This window comes from Brachionichthys hirsutus, chromosome 12, assembly GCF_040956055.1.
Source record: "Brachionichthys hirsutus isolate HB-005 chromosome 12, CSIRO-AGI_Bhir_v1, whole genome shotgun sequence".
NCBI lineage: Eukaryota > Metazoa > Chordata > Actinopteri > Lophiiformes > Brachionichthyidae > Brachionichthys > Brachionichthys hirsutus.
In genome coordinates, this window is record NC_090908.1 from 460,313 (window position 1) to 479,582 (window position 19,270).

The 19,270-nt window shown below is 48.9% G+C and overlaps 1 protein-coding gene across 1 annotated transcript; it reads right to left on the reverse strand.

The window, feature by feature from the left end:
• Nucleotides 1-2,482: 2,482 nt before the first annotated feature.
• Nucleotides 2,483-16,211, reverse strand: mao (monoamine oxidase). The gene is made up of 15 exons (XM_068746240.1): nucleotides 16,160-16,211; nucleotides 9,998-10,092; nucleotides 9,591-9,728; nucleotides 8,909-9,013; nucleotides 8,743-8,834; nucleotides 7,727-7,868; nucleotides 7,374-7,523; nucleotides 6,576-6,735; nucleotides 6,402-6,498; nucleotides 5,184-5,237; nucleotides 5,048-5,105; nucleotides 4,828-4,925; nucleotides 4,430-4,541; nucleotides 3,779-3,841; nucleotides 2,483-3,182 (listed from the first exon to the last, which is right to left on the reverse strand). The coding sequence occupies exons 1-15, from the start codon at nucleotides 16,209-16,211 to the stop codon at nucleotides 3,027-3,029; spliced, it is 1,572 nt and encodes a 523-aa protein (XP_068602341.1). The 3' UTR covers nucleotides 2,483-3,026.
• Between the last annotated feature and the right edge of the window lie 3,059 nt (nucleotides 16,212-19,270).

Here is a 19,270-nt window from a genome sequence, read left to right on the forward strand (position 1 = left end):
CAGGACGGAGTGCTCCGTACTCCGCCCTGTATCAGTCACCGCTTTCAGTCAGCAGATACACTTCCCTTGCATTTCATTACTAGATGCTCTATTAATATGTTCTCTCCTTTCTTTTCATCAGGGTATTACAAACGGTAAACTTTCCTCTTTATTCCTTTGTTCTCTTAAGTAAAGGCTGTTTATTGATCTCTCTGCCTTCACTGATTATCTTTAAGCTGTGAGTTATTCTCAGTGTTCTAATTATGAGGCAATAAAAGGCTTATATTGTATTTTCATTGTTTTCATTGTAAAATGAAAATCAAATAAACACTCGTTTTTTAACGCTCACCTCTGAACAAAAATCCAAAATATACACGGACCACAGATTCTTAGATTTCATTACATTTCGAGTTCATTGTATGATTTTTTAAAACAATTTATTTATAAATTCTTGCATAAAATAAGCATTTGGCACCGACTAAAAGCAAGAATTCCAGCCGTCAGACCTGCGACTTCCCCTTTAAGAGGTTTTTCTATCCTCCCTCGTTACCTGGATTAATGGCGCCTGTTTGAACTCGTTACCTGCATAAAAGACACGTGTCCACACCTTCAAACAGTCAGACTCCAATCGCCACCATGACCAAGACCAGGTAGCTGTCCAAGGACAACAGGGGCAGAATCGTAGACCTGCACAAGGGGGGTGAGCCAGTCTAGACAGGGTCAGTGACAATCTCCCTCGACCTGGAGCTCCATGCAAGATGGTGGGCTGGCGGCGTTTCAGCCCAGACCTACACGAGGGCAGCTGCAGAATGACCTGCAGGGAGTTGGGACCGCGAAGGTTGCTATTAAAAACAGACAACGTCATCATGGATTCAAATCCCGTCTCCGGTCCAAACCGGGTCGAGAACCACAGGAAACATTGGACCTCAGTCTTCGCCAATGAGGTTACACTACAAAGTATTGTAAGTACACATGTTGATGCTCCATTGACTGCAATGTTATCTGCAATCCAGGATCTTAAGTACGAGTCATAAAATACTGTAATTTCCCAACTATTGCGTGCAGCTGGTTATAAGTTCCAGCCTCTAAACGTAAAACGATTTCTACATGTACAGGCCACGCCTCTCTAAAGCCGCAGGTGTCCACGTTGTAACGTGGGGCAGAAAGATGTTATTAATTTAAGATGACCTTAATAGTAGAAAAGCACAGTAGTTATACTAATACTGAAATGAAACTTGTACACTTTACCTTGGATTTTGAAAGTTTGTGATGGAGGTGAAGGAGGAGGAAGACTAGAGGAAGAGGAGGAAGGCTACTTCTTCTTTGTTGGGAGTCATAATGAGGCCCAGTGGCGTAGTGGGTAGCGCTGTCACTCTTGTCATTTTTGAGTTCTTCACGCTGCCGTCTGTCTCGCCATCGACTCCACGATGCAAGCTGGGTTCAAAGCGCGAGAATGATCCGGAAATGACTCCTCTGTATTAAAATAATTAGGAATACATCCAAGAAACTCAAATTCAGCAGATAAGGTGATACAAGGCGCTTCCTAAATTAAGGGGGGGTCGGTCACCCTGGATGAGCAGAAAACACACAACACAACGTTTGTGACGGTCGGCTTCAATTTAGCGTAGTAACAAGAAACATCACGACACGATCATATAAATAAACTACACAGGTAAACGTGTGTGTCACCGGGGGGTCGCGTGTGTGTGTCACCGGGGGGTCGCGTGTGTGTGTCACCGGGGGGTTGCGCGTGTGTGTCACCGGGGGGTCGCGTGTGTGTCACCGGGGGGTCGCGTGTGTGTGTCACCGGGGGGTTGCGTGTGTGTGTCACCGGGGGGTCGCGTGTGTGTCACCGGGGGGTCGCGTGTGTGTGTCACCGGGGGGTCGCGTGTGTGTGTCACCGGGGGGTCGCGTGTGTGTGTCACCGAGGGGTCGCGTGTGTGTGTCACCGGGGGGTCGCGTGTGTGTGTCACCGGGGGGTTGCGTGTGTGTCACCGGGGGGTCGCGTGTGTGTGTCACCGAGGGGTCGCGTGTGTGTGTCACCGGGGGGTCGCGTGTGTGTGTCACCGGGGGGTCGCGTGTGTGTGTCACCGGGGGGTTGCGTGTGTGTCACCGGGGGGTCGCGTGTGTGTGTCACCGAGGGGTCGCGTGTGTGTGTCACCGGGGGGTCGCGTGTGTGTGTCACCGGGGGGTCGCGTGTGTGTGTCACCGAGGGGTCGCGTGTGTGTGTCACCGGGGGGTCGCGTGTGTGTGTCACCGGGGGGTCGCGTGTGTGTGTCACCGGGGGGGTCGTGTGTGTAACGGGGGGTTCTCTCCCTCAAGAACAGAACTCCGGTTCGCTCCTTCTCGGGGCTCCGTCTGTACGGCGTGCTGGAAGTGAGAAACTTTACTTTAGCTGCCATTAAACTTGTAGCAAAACCCAAACTCTTATATTTTATAGCAAATAAGACTCAAAACCGCTTCAGATGAGCAAAAGTTTTATTGAACTTTGAAACATCAGCTTTATTGGAGGAGGTAAAACTTTAAATGATTGAACAGAGGTTAATTATTGAGATTCAGATGCACAGGATGATGAAGAAAGTCAAACATCGATAGGTGACAGAGGAGGATCAGAGAAGGACTACCATTAACACGTTATTACGGTGTCTGGGGGGGGTAAATATATTGGTACTATCATTTAGAACAGTATTCCCAAACTACAGCCCGCGGCCCAGATAAGGCCCGCCTCCTCATTTGGCCCGGCCCCCTGAACAATCCCAGATAATTATTATTTTCCTTTCCATACATACAACAGGAGTAGCCGGTTGGGGATCAATAATGGTATTGGGTGCATTTAAGAGGGGTCATTAATTCAATATTTAGTTTCCTAAAAATAATATTGATGGTAAAGAATATATTAATATTCTGAAGAAAAGCATTCTTCCTTTCATTTTTTTTTTTGTGAAGAACGGGTTATTTGGTGGCCGTCTGGAAAACAATAAATGTTTAGGCCCCCCATATGACAGACAGACAGGAGTTTAACCCTTTGCGTGATCTGGCACAGGAGTTTAGGTGTGGAGAATTAGGCCCCTCTTGTATGCCATCAAGCCTGCTGTCGTAGCGGCGCACAGCAACGTAGACACGCCCACGAACTTGAGCAGTCCACCGACTGAAGGCGAGTTCTTCTCAAAGAACGTGGTGTGAAAGGGGAGGGCTGGGACGTCCTGGTTCAGGGACAAAGAAGACAGCCGTATAAGTTCCATCTCGAGTGATCCAGTCAGTCGGACAGCTATAAGTACAGGTGTGCACACGAGCAAGACAGTGAAGACACACTTGGGCAGGTGTGAAGAAGGTCATTGGTTCGAGCCCCATCGTGGGGTGTTGTAGTGTGATCAGTAGGAGCCATCGGACTTTGGTGACACGACAGTGCCTGAGAGTGAAGCTATTGAGTATCTGTGGCGTGTCTGTCTTCGCTGTTGCAGCGGTTTTGCAATTTGCAGACGGTCCCTTGGTGTCTCGTCTGTCTGCGCGGAGACACGGATGTTATTTCTGCAGTTTGAAGGACAGCTACCTTTGATCAAAATGATCTTGTATCACATTGTCCACGTTACAACGCTGGGGAAGAAGCGTGATCCCCGCGTTGTGTGTTTGTATGAGTTTATTCGAATGACGAGGGTGGGGAAGAAAGATCGGATGACGCGTGACCAATGGAAAAATGTGGAGACACATAATGCCAGATAAGGATGTCCCCGTGTGATTGGATCGTCAGCTACAGGTGTGATTAGCCTCTTAATTAACTTCTGCGGTTCCTTTAGCTCACCAAACACTCGGGCTCCTTCTGCCAGATCAGACTCTGATGGATTCTACCCATTGAGCACAGGACCTGCAACAGGGAGAGAAGATTGTTCAATCAATAGACTCAGACCACAAATCAATAGGCTCAGATCACAAATCAATAGGCTCAGACCACAAATCAATAGGCTCAGATCACAAATCAATAGGCTCAGACCACAAATCAATAGGCTCAGACCACAAATCAATAGGCTCAGACCACAAATCAATAGACTCAGACCACAAATCAATAGGCTCAGATCACAAATCAATAGGCTCAGACCACAAATCAATAGGCTCAGACCACAAATCATTAATTAGTGTATTCATGAGTCTGGATAATGTATGTAAATAATTTGATCTGCAGTACATCCAAGTGAGTACAAAACGGTCAAAGTATTTATGGCTCAACATAATCCAGGTGAGCAATGATCCAGGTGAGCAATGATCCAGGTGAGCAATGATCCAGGTGTCTTTAACTACTTGTCCCAGAATGTGTGCTGGAGTTAATCCTCGTAGTCTGACTGGGATTGGCTACTTTTTTACCAGGGGGCATGGGACGACCCCCACCCCGTCACTGTGCAGCGGACACGGGGCTTGGGTGCTCGTGGCTCTTCTGGCTCCTAACTGGTGCTCTGACCTCTCTGGCTGCCCTCTCTCCGGCCTCGACCGCCCCTTCCATGTAGCCGCTCCATTCTGTGGCCGTCTCTGTGCCCGCGAAGTACAGGTTGCCAAGCGGCTCCCTCAGAACCCTTAAGAGACGGGAAGCAAAGTTCTATGGAGATCATGTATAATATATTTGAGCATGTACCTGATGCTCGGTTCATAATAAAAGTAGTGAGTATTAATGGGAGGATCGTTAAGGGTAATGGGTCGTATGTACACTGATGCAGTGAAGAGGATGGGAGCAGTAACCGAGCTGTGTGTGTGTGTGTGTGTGTGTGTGTGTGTGTGTGTGTGTGTGTGTGTGTGTGTGTGTGTGTGTGTGTGTGTGTGTGTGTGTGTGTGTGTGTGTGTGTGTGTGTGTGTGTGACTTACTTGCCGTACTGGGTAAGGATTCCCGGGGGGAAGTAGGCTGTGTAACAGCCCCCAGAGTATTCCTCTTCACACCAGTTCTTCTCCTCGTAGTGCACCGGCTGACAGATGGAAGGTTAGCATGAATGGATTCTGTACATCGTGTACATCGTGTACATCGTGTACATTGTGTACATCGTGTATAACCCATGTGTTTACTGCGCTAGTCCATATTGGGACTCACGTGGAGGGCCTCGTCTGTGCCGAGCACTCTGGCGTAGATCTCACAGATCTTCTTTAACCTAATGACAGCAAGAGAAAGCTCGTGACTAGAGGAGCCGTGAGAGCCTTCGCTGAGCTTCTCTCCGTTGTTCATGTACCTCTCTTCTTTTGTGAGGCTTGTTAGCGTTCTGCACCTGCTGGAAAGGATGAATCTGCAGGAAGGCAAAAACAGACATTATCATATTATCCCCCCCCCCCCCCGGTGTGGGTGACTGTAAAGAGGTTTTAGTCGGCGGCTGGCGCGTTTGAGGAAATGTCATATTGCTGCTAACATGGCGTTGGGCCTCGTGGTCCCAAGATGCAAGCCTGATAACCCCAGGAAGCGAGATCAATAGAAGTACAATCCATTTCCCAATCGATCGGCCCTCATTGGGTGAGAAACATTTCCTCCTTGTGCCGTCATAAGGGGGTGGAGCTCTCTTTTGCCCTTTCACTCTTTGGCTTTGAGCCAGATGTGGATGTTATACTTATTCTCAATCTTTGAGGTGCCTCGCATGGAGCTGCACTAAATCACTTCTGACATGGATTTAATGATTCTAAGCCCTTTCAGGTCAAATTGAACACATCTGGGTGATGGATCAGATAAGAATGCGTTACAGGGTCAAATTATGGATTTTCATGCTGAAAGTTGGGGTTTTCAAATTGGCCCCCTCTCGCCATGAATCAGCCATCTGTAACGTTCTCAAGTGAATAACTCTACAGCAGCTTGTGTGCATTTTCCGAGGCTTTCTCGGCTTTAGTCGGGGAAGTTGCCGGAGTCTCTCAGCCGGCTGCGGGCGAGAGGCGGAGTTCCCCTCGGCTGCATCTCCGGCGTCTCGCGGAGCAACGGAGACAAACGCACTGCGGACGTTAGTTTAGAGTGAATACCGATACATCGTGAAGCAACGTTAATAAGAAATATATAATAGGAAAAACGATGCCTTCCTAGGGAGGCGTTCCAGGCATCCAACTAGGAGACCCACAGGCTCCGTTTGCCTGGGAGTGCCTTGATGTCCCCCAGAGACGTTGGTGGGCGTGGCTGGGGAGGGGGGTGTCTAAGCGTCCCGCTCACTGTCCCCGCGGACGCGACCAGATAAGCAGCTGGAAACGAGATGATGCGAGATGGTTGTGGAGCCATTCTTTATTTTAATGTCCTCCATCGATCCTCACTCTGGCACAGCCCTGCACATCGGTTCAGATCGCCCCACCCATTACCTGTCTGCACGACAGGTGCTATAGACGCTCGTACATGTGCATGTGGCCGCCTTGCGTCTGACCGTTACTGTACAGCGAGTCCTCCTGATGCATCGTTTTAAGTATGAACAGAATTAGTTTACCCCATAATGGCAGGTGCAGTCCCGTCGGGCTTTGTGTCATCCAGCGTCAGGCCAATGGGAGCGTCATCATCCTCAATCACCATGATGCCGCAATAACCTGCAGACGCCACAGTGCAAGGTGAGAACGCGTCGGCTGCAGCATTCACCTTGACCCGCATTCAATGTCCAATGTACCCCTTTTCTTCCAGAAGTTCTCTCTGTAGTACACCATGCACTTGATAACCGAGCCCATGGGAACGCGTTGGATCAGCTGGTTTCTTAGTGGTGGAAGTTCAGGTTTAAAGTGTATCTTCATGTTCAAGGTGGGGGGGGTGGCCATAATCACATACCTGGCCTTTAGAGACATGAAAGGTTAGTTTTCTATGGAACCACGTCATAACATAAGTTATATCAAGACATTGTCCAAGAAGAGCCGGTGTGCCAGAACGTGTGGCGGACTTTGCGGGGCCTCCCCTGCGAGTTGAGTCCCGCAAGTTGGCCCCCCAGATGCATGGGCCAATTTAAAAACAAAGATCTCACAATAGACCATGTCATCAGCCCCAACGTTGTTAGACTCGAACGCCAAGTTATAATAAATATTCAGTATATAAGTACAGCACGGTGGCACAGGGTGTAGCGCTGTTGCCTCACAGCGAGAAAGGTCACAGGTTCGATTCCAACTCGGGGCCTTTCTGTGCGGAGTGTTCTAACTGTGTGGGTTCTCTCTGGGTTCTGCTGCTTCCTCCCACCACCTAAAACATGCAGCTGTCCCTACGTGTGGGTGTGGATCATTGTCTATATGTGACCCTGCGAGGAACTGGCGGCTTGTCCAGGGTGTAGGATAGGCTCCAGCAACACCCGCGGCGCAGATTTCAGATACAGCGGTCAGGAAGATAAATGAATGAACGAATGAATTTACGTACAGTACATTAAAATATCCTTTGGACAGAACTTCCATCACTGTAGCAGAAGCATTACTTTTTAAACACTTACTTGATAAGTCTCGTTTTTCAGAGTCTTCACCAGCATCGCGCCTCCACTTTGGTCAATGCTGTAGACTGGAGACTCGAGCTTCACTCGCTCTCCCAGCTCCTTGGCTATGCACTCGCTGATTTGACCGGAGCCACCTACAAACTTCCTCTCCTGCAGAGGAGGACGAGAGATTAGAGGCAAGTCGACACAAATGTCACTGCGATAGCTACAACGCTCATCAGCAGCTTGACCGACATCACAATGTCCTGTACGTCCCCGGCTCCTCGGTTCACTGCACCGAGCTGAGCAGTGGACCTGGTCTATTCGAGGCACAAACAGAGACATTGCGTCTATACACACGAACGGAGACCCACCTGTCCTCCATTGCTGGTGGAGAAGATTCTCATAGTTCCTCCGCACTGCTTCACATACCAGAGGAACCACAGAGCTGACACCTCGTGGGGCTCGGAGGTCACGTTCACGTTGACGAACAGCGTGGCAAAATGGCGAGCAGTACTTGGAGACAGAGAGAGAGTAGATGTACAAACAGAAAAAAATGGCAAATTATTGTGCAACCATTGAACACATTGTATTTGCATATGAAGACGTGGAGTCCTGAATGGATAATATCACTGTAATGTATTTGACTGCGAGGAGGAGACGGTATTTACCCAGCGTTTAACTCGCTCTATGCAGAAACGAGTAAATAAACCCTCACCTTGCCGTCCGATACGAGAATACTCGTCCAACAACTGTTGAGATGTTGTTACTAAAGTAAAATCTATTCCAGTCAAAGTCAGCGATGTGCACGAAAAGCTCTTTCTGTTCTCTGTTGAAGTGCTGCTTTTGGTGAACTCCGCCTCTCTTCAACGGCCAATAATTCCGGAACAGAAAACGAGAGTAACATACTTTTGTTTCCTGGTGTAAGATGAGACTTTAAACTGTCATTTGGTGGTTTGGTGTCTGCGTAGTCCTAGTACATAACATTCTGTGGGTCTTGAAATATAGGGCAAAATGAGCAAAGGTCACGTATCGTACAACCGGAATGCCTCTCGTTCAGGTTCCTTATCTCTCACGTCTGTCCCTTCATGGTTAACTACTCAATAAAGATAGTCTTTATGATCAGGCTGACTACACTGCACAATTTACAGCATTGCATTTACACACTCATTAACAGACCCATGGGCCAGCCATCATGAGCAAACTGCACCTTGGTATCTTGCTCAAGAAGTGAAACTGAACCATGACCTGATGAGATATAGGATAGACCCTCAGGTGACCATTTATAGGCCGATGGCTGCCCTCAGCCGCTGAGAAACCTACGACACACACAACTGTTCTCACCCACTTGGGTAAGAAAGGTACAATAGTTGTCGATACTCTCGAGTACCTGGTCCAGCAGATTTTTTCAAAGAGCTCCAGCATGGACATTTTGTCCCACTCCTCAGCCCGGGGCGCTGCCCAGGGTGCTTCTCTGGGTATCTGAAATATCGGACGGTGATGATTGAGAAGCAACAAGCAGACAGAGATATGGCACAGCATTGGACACGCTTTACCTCGGCACCCATCTTGTCCATTGTCCTCCAGAGGTTGTTAAAGTCCAGCCAGACAAAGGGGTTCCACATGGGGGGGAAGGAGCCTGTGAATGGGTAAGGCTTTCCCTGTTGGATAGGCAGACACATGATCAATGTCTTAGTGGGATTCATATTTAAAGACAGTTAGGCACCAGTACTGATTACAAGTACTTTAACGATCATTTAGCACCATGCTAAAGGCAGCACGCTGCCCCCCCCCCCCCCCCCCCTACAGAGGGACAGCTCATCATCACAGCCGTGGAGAAGTCTGATATTCACAGTCTGAGCTACTGCTCAATTCATTCTGAGTTCTTGGTGATTATTATTACTACTCGCAATGAACAATGTGACCGCATGTGTGTATAAATATCTGTGTATAAAGTAGTATAGAGTATAAAGTCAGCTGGGTTTGTAGGACAAGCTGGAAGACATTTCGTCTCCCACAATAAATCGGAGTTTTGAGTATTTTTTCTAAAGATTCCAAGAACTAATGTAAATAAGATAAAACTAAAAACATTAGAATTCAGGACTAATAAAAACATGATTATCTTAATTTTAGTTTAGTCTTACGTTATATTCATGCACGGCGACTGACTCCGTAGCAACAGTGTTCAACATGTGTGAGCAGAAAATCGTCTCATTATAAAGCATGCACAAAGCTCACGTTGACATAGTGAACCAGGTCTCCCAACATGTTGACTTTGTAGGTCTTGATGCCATACTCGTGTGCAAGCCGGAGAATTCGGTTCTGTGTTGGGCCAACATAAGCCCCTCCAAGATCAACCCACTGAGTCTCCTTATTCTGAAAAAGAAAAGAAGCACACTGAAACGTGAAAAGGACAAATGGTGAGAGTGTAGAGTGTAAGCGGCCGGGAAATGTTAATTTGTGATGTGCTTTGTTTATCTTCAGTCCCAGTACTTGGGGTTTGGTTTCCTGCTGGTATGACGAGAGGCTTGATCTCACAGCAGGTTCTAACTCAAACGGGAGTAAAGGTTCTTTTGTCTGCAGCAGAAAATAGGTCTGGTTTTTCTTGTCCAGCCAGTGGGCTGGTTTCACAGTAACGGGCTTACCCGGACAGTAAAGGTGCGGCCTCCAACCCGATCCCTGGCCTCCAGCACTACAGGGTTCAGTCCATTGGCTTTCAACAGCTTTGCTGCACTCAAACCTGAAGACGGCGAAATAATGGATTAAGGATTGATTTCAATGTGCTGTTGTGTATTGGTCAGTGAATGTAGGTCTGGCTGTAAGAGAGATGCCGTTAATGTCTTCTGTTTTAAATCCTTTAATGGTGTTCACTCAGTAAAGCCAAACCAGCACAATTTATAACGTTTAGTGTCTCAATGCCAGATGGACTTTCATCAGCTTGGGTGATGCTCTTCTTAACTCACTCGATACCAAACGCCTAGTCGACCCTCGAGTCGGTCCAGGCTTGGAGTCAGACGCATATAGTGAGCCTGACCCGGATTCGTGAGACGGTTCCCGTCTGAATCACAGAGGTGCAGCCGTTGTACAGTTGATATATCGTTTGTTAATAAATGTGGTATTACTAGGGCTGATTCGATCTTGTGATCGGAAATCTTGTAAGCTTCACTTGTCTGCACAGATATGTTATTTATTGGGGCCACCATCCTAGAGACAGGACAGATATATATATATATTTATTTGGTTGTTTTTACTGCTGTGATTAATGTCTTACTGTATGTTGTGATTGTGTTGTTGTTGTTGACCTCTGCAGCAAATAAAATTTCCCCTTGAGCGACGACAAAGTTCTAAACTAAGGTTGGTCCAGTGTCCACTGAAGGTTTACAGGGCATGTCTCCATAGCCTTTCCCGTGAGTTTAATAAATGTCCCGCACCAGTAGAGGCAGCAATGGGGAAGTAATCTGTTATTAGCGACGAGGCCTCTGTTATTAGCCAACGAGGCCTCTGTTATTGGCCTACGAGGCCTCTGTTATTAGCCAACGAGGCCACCGTTATTAGCCGACGAGGCCAACGAGGCCTCTGTTATTAGCCTACGAGGCCACTGTTTTTAGCCTACGAGGCCACTGTTTTTAGCCAATGAGGCCACTGTTATTGGCCAACGAGGCCACTGTTATTGGCCAACGAGGCCACTGTTATTGGCCAACGAGGCCACTGTTATTGGCCAACGAGGCCTCTGTTATTAGCCAACGAGGCCACTGTTATCGGCCGACGAGGCCACTGTTATCGGCCGACGAGGCCACTGTTATCGGCCGACGAGGCCACTGTTATCGGCCGACGAGGCCACTGTTATCGGCCGACGAGGCCACTGTTATCGGCCGACGAGGCCTCTGTTATCGGCCGACGAGGCCTCTGTTATTAGCCGACGAGGCCTCTGTTATTAGCCGACGAGGCCTCTGTTATTAGCCGACGAGGCCACTTTTATTGGCCAACGAGGCCACTGTTATTGGCCTACGAGGCCAACAAGGCCTCTGTTATTAGCCTACGAGGCCACTGTTTTTAGCCTACGAGGCCACTGTTATTGGCCAACGAGGCCACTGTTATTGGCCAACGAGGCCACTGTTATTGGCCAACGAGGCCTCTGTTATTAGCCAACGAGGCCTCTGTTATTAGCCAACGAGGCCTCTGTTATTAGCCGACGAGGCCTCTGTTATTAGCCGACGAGGCCTCTGTTATTAGCCGACGAGGCCACTTTTATTGGCCAACGAGGCCAACAAGGCCTCTGTTTTTAGCCTACGAGGCCTCTGTTTTTAGCCTACGAGGCCACTGTTATTGGCCAACGAGGCCACTGTTATTGGCCAACGAGGCCACTGTTATTGGCCAACGAGGCCACTGTTATTGGCCAACGAGGCCACTGTTATTGGCCAACGAGGCCACTGTTATTGGCCAACGAGGCCTCTGTTATTAGCCAACGAGGCCACTGTTATTAGCCGACGAGGCCACTGTTATTAGCCAACGAGGCCACTGTTATTAGCCTACGAGGCCACTGTTTTTAGCCTACGAGGCCACTGTTATTGGCCAACGAGGCCACTGTTATTGGCCAACGAGGCCACTGTTATTGGCCAACGAGGCCACTGTTATTGGCCAACGAGGCCACTTTTATTGGCCAACGAGGCCACTGTTATTGGCCAACGAGGCCACTGTTTTTAGCCGACGAGGCCACTTTTATTGGCCAACGAGGCCACTGTTTTTAGCCTACGAGGCCACTGTTATTGGCCAACGAGGCCACTGTTATTGGCCAACGAGGCCACTGTTATTGGCCAACGAGGCCTCTGTTATTAGCCAACGAGGCCTCTGTTATTAGCCAACGAGGCCTCTGTTATTAGCCGACGAGGCCTCTGTTATTAGCCGACGAGGCCTCTGTTATTAGCCGACGAGGCCACTTTTATTGGCCAACGAGGCCAACAAGGCCTCTGTTTTTAGCCTACGAGGCCACTGTTTTTAGCCTACGAGGCCACTGTTATTGGCCAACGAGGCCACTGTTATTGGCCAACGAGGCCACTGTTATTGGCCAACGAGGCCTCTGTTATTAGCCAACGAGGCCACTGTTATTAGCCGACGAGGCCACTTTTATTGGCCAACGAGGCCACTGTTATTGGCCAACGAGGCCACTGTTATCGGCCAACGAGGCCTCTGTTATTAGCCAATGAGGCCACTGTTATTAGCCGACGAGGCCACTTTTATTGGCCAACGAGGCCTCTGTTATTAGCCGACGAGGCCTCTGTTATTAGCCGACGAGGCCTCTGTTATTAGCCGACGAGGCCTCTGTTATTAGCCGACGAGGCCTCTGTTATTAGCCGACGAGGCCTCTGTTATTAGCCGACGAGGCCTCTGTTATTAGCCGACGAGGCCTCTGTTATTAGCCGACGAGGCCTCTGTTATTAGCCAACGAGGCCTCTGTTATTAGCCGACGAGTTGTTCTGCCAGGACCAGCGATTATCTAATGTGAATGTTGACACTTCATTTAAATTATATTAGACTGGCTTGTGCAAACTGTGCACATCTTGCATCATGAAGTGACAAGAATACGATATTTGTTGTCATTGTTTTTGCTCTTACCTCCTTTTAATTTAGAATGTTAATGATAATCTGCAACATATGATGAGCACAGTCTAAGTGAAGCCTTTGCTTTGATTTTGAGACCAGTCAGGAATCAATGATTCACATTAGACTGTATTTTATGAGCCATTTTGTCATCTTCATTTTAGTAAAATCTGCACTGCTGAGATGGTGAAATACAAAATCCAACTCTCCAATTGGGAAACGTGCTTAATTCAGTGCAGACGCTATAAATGCTAAAGTCCACTGGCAGCATCGGAGCAACGACAACGATGGCCGTGATTTCAGCTTCGTAAATGGTAAAGAATGATAAAGAACAATGCAGGCATGAGAGTCCGGCCTTCAGCAAACCACAGAAAGGTTCGCTCCATTCTTCTCAAACCATTTCTGTTTGGCAGCGGCAGATAAAACGTACCTTGTGTACCTGACCTCCGGAGCTAATTAACAGAAAGCTAACAAAGGTCGGAGATGTTGTTTTTCTACTCTTCATTTGAAAGCACGGCAGGTGTTGTGTGTTAATGTGTGGCTGTCCTTTTACTTGTGCCTGCATCATAACCAAGATTGATCAGGACAGAACAACAACAGCTATTTGTTCCATCCAACCCAGCTCCGCCCCCCCCCCCCCTATGTGAACACACCCAGCCTGCAAGGTTTTGTCCTTGTCAGAGGAGACTGATCAATCTTGCCCCATTACAGTGATGCTATTACCTGCACTCAGCCCTAAGGTCGGCCTTTGTCTGTGAAACCACAGTCCTAGACTCGTCTCTGCGTCCTTGAGACCAGTCTCCCACCCAAACCCCCAGAGAGACGTGTCTGTTCCTGCGGGGGGGTTACTGCAGGTCGTTGTTCTGCTGCTGCTTAATTGCTGTGACATCACGGTTTCTCTTTCTTTGATGATCTTTTAGTTTGTGTTCATAAGCAGCGGTTCATGTGGGTGTTATATTAACAAATAAGATGGTTGCTCTGTTCTTTCGTTAAATAAACACGCTCTCTGACCGATGTTTGAGAAAAGCCTGTCCGATGACTTCAACGGTGTCGATTCGGCATCGTGCGGATTGAATTAGGTTTTCCAGCAGTTGTGTTAAAGATCCATGCAGATGATTTGCTATCATGATGAATCTAAACATTAATGATCAGATTAACAACCGACACCGATGTTCCCTTGACAACGTCCCCCGAGGGGCGTGGCCCTCTGATAGAACCTCCGGCCCCCTTCGGACTGGGGCCCCGCTAGTCTGATGGAACATCGGTGTCGGCTCGGACGTTCCGTTGAATCCGTTATAAAAATATCACTAAATAACAGCTATGTGACTGTATCCATGGATTATGTATATTATACGTAAGGTACACATCATTAGATTATTTTTAACAAAGCTGTATTTGTGGAACGCCCAAATGACCTGGGGGTCTCAAACCCAAACCCAAACATCAGGGTTTGGGTCTGAGACCCCCGGGTCATTTGGGTCCGAGACCCCCGGGTCATTTGGGTTCGAGACCCCCAGGTCATTTGGGTTCGAGACCCCCGGGTCATTTGGGTCTGAGACCCCCGGGTCATTTGGGTTCGAGACCCCCAGGTCATTTGGGTTCGAGACCCCCGGGTCATTTGGGTCTGAGACCCCCGGGTCATTTGGGTTCGAGACCCCCGGGTCATTTGGGTCTGAGACCCCCGGGTCACTTGGGTCTGAGACCCCCGGGTCACTTGGGTCTGAGACCCCCGGGTCATTTGGGTCTGAGACCCCCGGGTCACTTGGGTCTGAGACCCTTGCACTCGATGCTGCTGCACGTTTATCAGTTCCTGTTTCTTGTTTTTCCAAAGGAATAAATGCCGGTAGATTTGTCTTTGACTGTAGAAGTATCATTTATTAAAGGAACTATTGTCATGACTAAATATTACCCCTTAACCCAGGGGTGAGCCACGATAGGTTCTAAAATTTGACAGATGGGCCGGACCAGGAACAGATGGATGGAGTATTTGTGTGAGCTAATATAAATGACACATGAAAGCTATAGCATGAAAGGATTTGGCCTTTTACAGGCAGCATTACAGGGAAAAGGTCAAATGAATGAGGTTTAATTATAATACAATTTTATTTAATGATATACTTTGGAGAAGTTTGGCGGGCCGGATTAAAAAGACCAACGGCCGCATATGGCCCCCGGGCCTGGGTTTGCCCATGCCTGCCCTAACCCATTTACCATTTACCCCCTAACCCGTTTACCGTTTACCCCCTAACCCGTTTACCGTTTACCCCCTAACCCATTTACCATTTACCCCCTAACCCATTTACCGTTTACCCCCTACCCATAACCCGTTTACCCCCTAACCCTAACAGGCTTAGGGGCACGCAGAAAAAAAGCTTGCTATGAGCGAGATACACCCCGGACGCGTCGCCAGCGCATTGCGGGGCCACACAGAGACACAGCCCACGCACACACGCACACACTCGTACACCACGGACAACCCACGCACACACTCAAACACCACGGACAACCCACGCACACACTCAAACATCACGGACAACCCACGCACACACGCACACACTCGTACACCACGGACAACCCACGCACACACTCATACACCACGGACAACCCACGCACACACTCATACACCACGGACAACCCACGCACACACTCAAACATCACGGACAGCCCACGCGGACACGGCGAGAACACACAAAACTGCGCACAGACAGGATTCGAACCAGGAACCTTCTTGCTGTGAGCCGACAACGCAGCTCTCTTTCTTTCTCTCACGCATCACACATATGCGCGGTGTGATTGGCTCTCATCGCAGCCTTATAGCGCATCAGACATGGAGCGGTGCGGTGCGGTGCCTCTCACCGCACCGCACCGCACCGCACCGCACCGCTCCGCTCCGCACCGCACCGCACCGCTCCGCAGGACCCCGCGGCATTTACGTAACGGTAATAATGAACAAGCTGATCAATCAGAGCGCAGACCCTCGCCTCCAAGTGCCCCATGCAATGCCAAAGACCCTTTAAAAATCTAGAATCTGGATCCAGATCCGGATCAACGGACAGAACCTTGCTTGTGTAAATATCTCAAGTCGATTGGGTTCCTAGTTCATGAGTTATGCGCGCGGACGGACAGACAGACAGACGGACAGACCCCCGGCATTACCCTCGCCCCCCCTTCGGCGTGGCTCGTGCCGTGGCGGTTCCCCGCCGCCCTACCTGAGATCCCTCCGCCGACCACGATCACGTCGTACACGCTTGTTGAAGTCATGGCGCTTCTGTTAACGAAGAAAACGCAACTCTGTGCATCTGTAATAGCGGCAGGCCTGACTCCGCCCACCGAGCCGGGAGGCAGGGTGTAACGAACCAAGCCTCCACCTCATGTCGTAAACATTATTCAATTACTGTCAGTGACTTTTCTTCTTGATAACTTCATAAAGAGAGTTTATTTCAATTCAGAAATTCTTGCTTTCGTCCAGAACACGCTTCTGCCCTCAGCGGTCTGAATAACTAATCATTAGGAAGCGTAAAAGGATTCTCACGTAAATGAATCAACGTTATACCAAAATAGACGTACAAAATCTGAAAAAACAACACTCGGATAAACAGGATATAACAAGATTCTACTCTTCTGCTTGTCAGGAGAAACCTCGAGGGGGTTGAGCTTTGAATCAAGTGTTTACATTCCAGGAAGCAATATGCAATTTCATAGTTTGACAAGGAAGATGCATGTCCACAAGTTAAATATACATTTACATTCTTCATAAAAATGCTGTCAGTGATTTCCGCCTAGTAGATAGGTGGAAATAGTAGGTAGCTAGTAGGTAGATTTGAAATAGTACAAGAGATCAAAATCCAAAAAGTAGCTATTTCAAACAGTGATAAGGCAAGGGCAAAGTTTAAATGGCAGAGTCAAAACACACAGCGCACACAGCCTGTGGGCCAACATTTAATATTTATTATATATATTGTTATTACCTCCTGACTGGTTTTGATTTGCATTAATCCGGTTTTATTAATCTGATGTTTTATTTTGTGTTTTATTGATAATATGTAGTTGGGTAACAGTCTGGTTAGGAGCATGGGTTTAGGTCAGACATGGGCAAACCCAGGCCCGGGGGCCATATGCGGCCCGTTGGTCTTTTTAATGCGGCCCGCCAAACTTATCCAAATTATATCATTAAATAAAATTGTATTATAATTAAACCTCATTCATTTGACCTTTTCCCTGTAATGCTGCCTGTAAAAGGCCAAATCCTTTAATGCAATAGCTTTCATGTGTCATTTATATTAGTTCACACAAATACTCCATCCATCTGTTCTTGGTCCGGCCCCTCTGCCAAATTTTAGAACCTATTGTGGCCCGCGAGTCAAAAAGTTTGCCCACCCCTGGTTTAGGTTCAACCTCAGTCTGTGGTTCTACCAGAGTCTCCAACCTCAGTCTGTGGTTCTACCAGAGTCTCCAACCTCAGTCTGTGGTTCTACCAGAGTCTCCAACCTCAGTCTGTGGTTCTACCAGAGTCTCCAACCTCAGTCTGTGGTTCTACCCGAGTCTCCAGCCTCAGTCTGTGGTTCTACCAGAGTCTCCAGCCTCAGTCTGTGGTTCTACCCGAGTCTCCAACCTCAGTCTGTGGTTCTACCAGAGTCTCCAGCCTCAGTCTGTGGTTCTACCAGAGTCTCCAACCTCAGTCTGTGGTTCTACCCGAGTCTCCAACCTCAGTCTGTGGTTCTACCAGAGTCTCCAACCTCAGTCTGTGGTTCTACCAGAGTCTCCAGCCTCAGTCTGTGGTTCTACCAGAGTCTCCAACCTCAGTCTGTGGTTCTACCCGAGTCTCCAACCTCAGTCTGTGGTTCTACCAGAGTCTCCAACCTCAGTCTGTGGTTCCACCCGAGTTTCCAACCTCAGTCTGTGGTTCCACCCAAGTCTCCAACCTCAGTCTGTGGTTCTACCAGAGTCTCCAACCTCAGTCTGTGGTTCCACCCAAGTCTCCAACCTCAGTCTGTGGTTCCACCCAAGTCTCCAACCTCAGTCTGTGGTTCTACCAGAGTCTCCAACCTCAGTCTGTGGTTCTACCAGAGTCTCCAACCTCAGTCTGTGGTTCTACCAGAGTCTCCAACCTCAGTCTGTGGTTCTACCCGAGTCTCCAGCCTCAGTCTGTGGTTCTACCCGAGTCTCCAGCCTCAGTCTGTGGTTCTACCAGAGTTTCCAACCTCAGTCTGTGGTTCCACCAGAGTCTCCAACCTCAGTCTGTGGTTCCACCAGAGTCTCCAACCTCAGTCTGTGGTTCCACCAGAGTCTCCAGCCTCAGTCTGTGGTTCTACCAGTCTCCAGCCTCAGTCTGTGGTTCCACCAGAGTCTCCAACCTCAGTCTGTGGTTCCACCCAAGTCTCCAACCTCAGTCTGTGGTTCCACCAGAGTCTCCAACCTCAGTCTGTGGTTCCACCAGAGTCTCCAACCTCAGTCTGTGGTTCTACCAGAGTCTCCAGCCTCAGTCTGTGGTTCCACCAGAGTCTCCAACCTCAGTCTGTGGTTCTACCAGAGTCTCCAGCCTCAGCCTGTGGTTCTACCAGAGTCTCCAGCCTCAGCCTGTGGTTCTACCAGAGTCTCCAGCCTCAGTCTGTGGTTCCACCAGAGTCTCCAACCTCAGTCTGTGGTTCTACCAGAGTCTCCAGCCTCAGTCTGTGGTTCCACCAGAGTCTCCAGCCTCAGTCTGTGGTTCCACCAGAGTCTCCAGCCTCAGTCTGTGGTTCCACCAGAGTCTCCAACCTCAGTCTGTGGTTCTACCAGAGTCTCCAACCTCAGTCTGTGGTTCTACCAGAGTCTCCAACCTCAGTCTGTGGTTCTACCAGAGTCTCCAACCTCAGTCTGTGGTTCTACCAGAGTTTCCAACCTCAGTCTGTGGTTCCACCAGAGTCTCCAACCTCAGTCTGTGGTTCCACCAGAGTCTCCAGCCTCAGTCTGTGGTTCTACCAGAGTCTCCAACCTCAGTCTGTGGTTCCACCCGAGTCTCCAACCTCAGTCTGTGGTTCCACCCGAGTCTCCAACCTCAGTCTGTGGTTCTACCAGAGTCTCCAACCTCAGTCTGTGGTTCTACCAGAGTCTCCAACCTCAGTCTGTGGTTCTACCAGAGTCTCCAACCTCAGTCTGTGGTTCTACCAGAGTCTCCAACCTCAGTCTGTGGTTCCACCAGAGTCTCCAACCTCAGTCTGTGGTTCCACCAGAGTCTCCAGCCTCAGTCTGTGGTTCTACCAGAGTCTCCAACCTCAGTCTGTGGTTCCACCCGAGTCTCCAACCTCAGTCTGTGGTTCCACCCGAGTCTCCAACCTCAG